General features: G+C 34.4%; 1 protein-coding gene across 1 annotated transcript; it reads left to right on the forward strand.

The window, feature by feature from the left end:
- Positions 1-609: 609 nt before the first annotated feature.
- LOC149157175 (inorganic pyrophosphatase 2-like) lies at positions 610-2,445 on the forward strand. The gene is made up of 5 exons (XM_089445589.1): positions 610-835; positions 1,052-1,173; positions 1,284-1,488; positions 1,890-2,035; positions 2,143-2,445. The coding sequence occupies exons 1-5, from the start codon at positions 683-685 to the stop codon at positions 2,255-2,257; spliced, it is 741 nt and encodes a 246-aa protein (XP_089301715.1). The 5' UTR covers positions 610-682; the 3' UTR covers positions 2,258-2,445.
- The last annotated feature ends 3,751 nt before the right edge of the window (positions 2,446-6,196 follow it).

A 6,196-nucleotide genomic window follows, 5' to 3' on the forward strand; every position in this document is an offset into this window, starting at 1 on the left:
ATTCATATTCATAATTAAAATATCTATTAAAATAAATATAAATAGCTTATTACAACATCATCTCTATTAAAATTATAACCCATAAATATAGTAGTCAATATCATCCCATACATATAATAATAAATATCACCCTTTTTCTTTTCTTTTTTTGTCTTTTACTTTTTCTTTTCAAATGTGTTGTTATGTGAGACCTTAGACAAGTACACCACGCCTGTCAAGAAATTCCTGAACTACTCAAACATATTAAAATCTTACGGAATATCTCCAATCTCCTTTCTGAAACATGAAGTGAAAAGCCAATCCAACAGCCAATTCTGGAAAGCCAATCCAACAGCCAATCCAACGATAAACAAATGAATCACTTTAACAGAAACAATAGACAAGGAGCAGAGGAGCCACAGAAAACAAAGCATATGCTGTGAATATTATGCTCTGTGCTACACAGGAGAAGTCCATGTGGTAATGGACTCCTCGCTCGTTGGTGCAGATGGAACACGCGAGAAATTAGTGAGTCGTGTCTCGCTTTTGGGATTCATGTGAATATCCTCCTGGCATATGCTTCCTTACCTTAATATTCCCTGGTGGTGGTTCTACTATAAAAGGCCCTTTTTACATCCCTCTTCATACACACAAATCTCTCTCTCATCTTCTCTCTGCTTTAACTATCCATTTTCCTACAGCTATGGGATGCATGAAGAGCAGTGGTACAGTGATTGTATTTGATTTTGATCAAACCATAATCGACTGTGACAGCGATCCATGGGTGATTGAACAGCTAGGAGCCACTCCGCTCTTCCAGGCTTTGCTCCCCACCCTTCCATGGAATACTCTCATGGTAACTAATTACTATTCGTACTTTAATCTTCATGTAATGTGAGATTGAGTTTTTGTTAGTTCAGTGGTTGCTGCAACTTGTGCCCAATTTTGTTATGCGTTTGTTAGATTCATACCAGCAGGTGCTCATTAGAATCCTCACGTAGTCAGCTTTACTAGAAATGCTAGAGGCATCCTTGAGTTTTTCTGCAATTAATATGCTGGCTGGTGGGTGAAGGATAAAATGATGGGAGAGCTGCATGACCAGGGGAAAACTATAAGCGATGTTGAACAGAGTTTGAAGACTATTCCTCTGTACCCAGAAATGATAAGAGCAATCAAATTTGCCTTCTCCATGGGGTGGGTGATGATAGCACGGCTCTTTCTCCTCTTTTTAAGTTTAATAGATTTCATTGAAGAAATCTTGACTTATTGTAATCAAAAATTCTTTGATTGTTGTTGTGTTGCAGGTGTGAACTTCGAATTGTGAGCGATGCTAATATGTTCTTCATAAAGGCTATTCTTCAAGCCCATGACTTGCTCCAATACTTCACTGAGATTAAGACAAATCCAGCATTTGTTGATGAGAAGGGGAGATTGAGGATTCAGCCTTTTCATCCCTTTACTGAAGGCCCCCCTCATGGCTGTACCCTCTGCCCTCCTAATATGTGCAAGGTATTCATTCTTGGGTACTGTTACACATTAGCGAACACCCATCTAAACCCAGGCCTTTTATGCTTAGTGATGTAGTATAACAACACATGTTTTGATAGGTATATTTGGACCTATAACTTATAATGTACAGGTCTGATATGCACATATAGAGTTATTTATTCTTTACAATTAATTGTCTGGATTTCAGATAAGAATTTGGATCAGGGTTTAAATGTATTTCAGATTTCTGCTTCTATTGTCTGCACCCAATGGAAAATGCATCCAATGAATACACACAAATACCAAAGAGTTGATGGATCATTCCATCCCTTTTCTAACTGTGCAATTCATCTCACTTTTCTTCTCTGAGTACAAATAATTGTTTTAAAAATATTGCATGTTGATAATGTTCTGTGTTGCAGGGGGCAATAATAGATGAGATGATGCCAAAGTGCTTGGAAGAGGAATCAGTTGATATGAAGCAATTTATTTATCTGGGAGATGGAAGTGGAGATTTCTGCCCTTCTTTGAAGTTGAGGGTTGGAGATCAGGTTTTGCCCAGAGAAGAGTAAGTGAGACCATTAAACCAAATTCTTGTTTTCCCAAGATTCTTTCTGTGATATTAATGTTGGTCAAGTTCTTATGAAGATGTGGTGTGGATTACTGTTTTGGCAGATACCCTCTGTGGAAACTTATTCACAAGAACTGTGATCTTGTCAAGGCTGAAGTGCATGGATGGTCTAATGCAAAGGATGTTGAAGATTTGTTTGTCAAGTTGCTCAAGCCTTAATCATTCTAATCTCTGTCACACACAACCTTCCCTGCTCTGCAACTTTTCATTGATTGATAATGGTTCATATTGGTGTATGGATTAAGGAAAGCATTCTCCATGTGGTCTTTTCAAAATCGATTCAGAAGTTTCGCTGAAATCTTACCCTTCTAACTCACAAACCAATAGTAACACGTATTTTAAATGATGTCCTCGAAATGATGAGATGGTGTGTGTTTGTATATATATGGCAGTAGTACAGATCCATTTCAGTTTAATATTTCGAATTTAATGTTTATTAAAATGGTATATAAATTTATTTATAATTTGTTCCTAATTAATTATTAAAATGGTATATAAATTTATTTATAATTTGTTCTAATTAATTTTGCACGCAGTAAAATATAATGGAGTATAAAATATATGTATTTATTTTTTCTTAAAGAAAATATATAATTTTTTATTAAAAAAAATGATATTTTACCTATCCTTTCAGCAAATCATATACTTCCATGAATGGTGGTATATGGTGGTATTTTACATATCTTTTCAGCAAATCATATACTTCCATGAATGGTTTACTTTTTATTTTGAAAGTGAGGTAACAGAAGATTACTGTGTGGGTGCCTAATATTCACATGAAATGTATTAATTTTTTAATATAATATATTTATGGTTTAAAAACAATTCAGCATAAACTTATCTTATCAGTTTAGTAAATATTTTGAACTCCACAATAGTTCGAACTTTTTATTATTTTATTTCATTAAAGTTATAAGAATTTAGGGAAGATTTTTAAATAGGAATAAAATTATAAAGCAAATTAATTAATTCTTTATTTCTTTTTTTTAAGTTTCATAAACTTATTTTATCAGCCTAGTAAAGATTTTGAACTGCACAATATTTATAATATGAACTGTTTTATCTTTTTATCTCATCAAAGTTACGAAGATTTAAGGAATTTTCTTTATATATGAATAAAATTCTAAAGTAAATCAATTAACTCCTTACCATTTTCTTTTTGAAGTTTTATAGACCAAAGTTGATATAGATGTTAACAATCATCATCATCATTAATAATCTGAGTTGGTATTGGTAAATCAATTAACTCCTTACCATTTTCTTTTTGAAGTTTTATAGACCAAAGTTGATATAGATGTTAACAATCATCATCATCATTAATAATCTGAGTTGGTATTGACGTCAACAACCATCATCATTGTTAATAACCCAACTTACAAAGAAGGTTAACAATCCTCGTCAATAATAACATGACATGTGAACTCAAACAAAAGCATATCTTAATTCCATCTTGCTACATGTATTCTCAAACAAAGTCATATCTTGATTCCATATTCATTGAGGTACCTTATTCCAGTTGTCAGAATTTAGGTACATAATATCTTTGAATGTCAATGCCATTGCCTTCACTTGTTCAATTTTTTTATCAAAACCAACTTTCCATCCTATAAGCACCTCTTATCTACTTTATAATCACGTTTGGGGCACTCATAACTTGAATCTTTCTCACAATATTTGATCCTGGTATCTAACCGTGCTCTAGATATGATGAATTGAATACTTAGGTAGCACCCACCATCTAGTGGTGAGTCCCTTCTCTAGCTCTATCAAAATACCTCACCACTTAGATTTGTCAATCTGAGCCTCTGATGTTTTATAATTGTTTCACCTTGCTTCACCTTCACTTTATGTTTGTAATCTTCAAATGCATATCAAATTTGAGCATGGCGTTGTAAGGTAAGAATTATTTTTTCATTAAAGATGTATGAAGCCATTTAAAACCATATTTTAAATGTTCTGACAAATGACATAGCTTTCAAACATTTTCACTGTATTCCTATGAAACATTTTAAATTATCACAAATAGTTTTTGCATATAATAGATAATTTACTAACAAGTTACATATAGACTTGTTGACCCAAAATTTTGCATCTATAATAAAGTTACATCACTTAACCAATTTCTCAGCAAGAATGACTTTTCTTTTGAAAAGAAAGAGGAAAAAAGAAATAGTATAAAGAAATAAATTGCTAATTTCCATCTTCTCGCTAAATAGCCCTATGTTTCAGTTTTGTCTAACATTTTACGGAATCAAAAATAAAAATCATATACCAAAAATATCATTATTTCTCCTCACACATATTAGTTCCCAAACTTTCAAAAATTCTAAATTATTTAAAACATTTACCCCACTTCATATTCTTCCGCACATAACCATCCCTACCCACATAAATATTTACCGTATCCCATACTTAACCAATTTTAAAATTGTACTTTCATATCATTTCCTTTGAACACTATTATCTCTGCACAAACCTTTTCTCTTTTCTCTGCACAACCCTAACGTCCACACAACCTTATCTCTGCACAAACCTTTTCTCTACATAAATATTTACCATATCCCAGACTTAACCCATTTTTAAATTGTACTTTTATACCATTTCCTTTGAACATTGTTATCTCTGCACAAACTTTTTCTCTACACAACCCTAACCTCCACACAACCTTATCTCTACACAAACCTTTTCTCTACACAACCCTAACCTCCCCAAACCTTTTCTCTGCACAACCCTAACCTCCACACAACCTCCACACAAACCTATCTACGCACAACCCTATCTCCACAAAAACCATTTCTCCACACAAACCCTATCTCCGCACAAGATATACAGTGGCTAACCCATTAACTTCCCATGGCCATAAATTGAGTTTCTGGTATCCGTTTTGGGAAAACGAAGGCTCATTGAAAAGGTTAAAGAGTGAAGAATGTATTATCATACTGCGGCTAGAGGGGGGCCATGTATCCCAGCAAGGCTATAAAGAAACATCACGAGCTCGCAATAGAAGAGTATAGTGACTCTATGAGACCAGTACATGGTCCAAGGTGACTTAGCGCAGACATAAACCATTTTTTTTATCTTATAAACAATGAGTGATCATTTGTTTCAAATTTTGGGTTGGTTCTATTTCTTAGGCCTGAACTTTGCTATCCATGGCCACGAGGTGGCTGGAACAAGCTAATACTGAGGTGCATTGTGGATTTGGAAAATGGGCTAGGGACGCATGACAACCCGAAAATGAAGGAACAAATTGTAAGAGTTCGTAAATATATATGTATAGCAAGGCTTGTGTGTTGAGTAGCAGGATTGGGCTTATACCTGACTCATGAGGCAATATAGACAAACCCCTTTCAAAACTATTCCTGAAACTTTTCAGGACCATGAGAGATAAACGGTGTTGCCCACAAAAGTTATACGACACAGGGTTTTCGTGCTTTGAGGTTTGGTTTTGGTTGACACTTCACAAGGCTGAAGGTTCAATTCATGGACTAGGGTTGTGGGTCGTGTCATGGCCATCCCTACTACACATAAACCCATTGAAACATTGCTAAATAAACCCAGGAAATGAAACCATGAAAAAAAAATGGGGTAATAATGAATAAGCAGAGATTTTACATTATGAAAACAACACCATACCTTACACAGGGTATGGTGAAATAGGAAAATCGTGAGAGGGATTAACCCTTGCATCACGTCCAAACTGACTGAACAAGCCTAGTATTTGATAGAAAACAATTAATCAGAGAGGAGGGGTTGATTTCTGGGCATACCTGTGAGCACGAATTTTATTTTCCTCTGATATGTTGTTGACGATTCCTATGAGGAGTTTTAAGAGCATGAAAAATATTCCAGAGAGTTGCAAGCCTTCATTCTAGAATAAGAGGTATACAATGAGAGTTTGTCAGGCTTAATTGTCTACTTCAGTTGAAAGCCGAAGGTATTTAAATTTCTGGACGTAGTGTTAGATGATATTAGGAATATGAAAGCAAGTTTTTTATGAATTTCGGTTTTTAAAATTTTGGTATTTGGAATCGATTTGCAGTACCTTCTACCGGTCATTACAGACATATTATTTACTACTTGGACAGAGCAAGTATT

The sequence above is a fragment of the Pinus tabuliformis genome, chromosome 9, assembly GCF_031772625.1.
Source record: "Pinus tabuliformis cultivar Carrire ecotype Pingquan chromosome 9, CPIR1, whole genome shotgun sequence".
NCBI lineage: Eukaryota > Viridiplantae > Streptophyta > Pinopsida > Pinales > Pinaceae > Pinus > Pinus tabuliformis.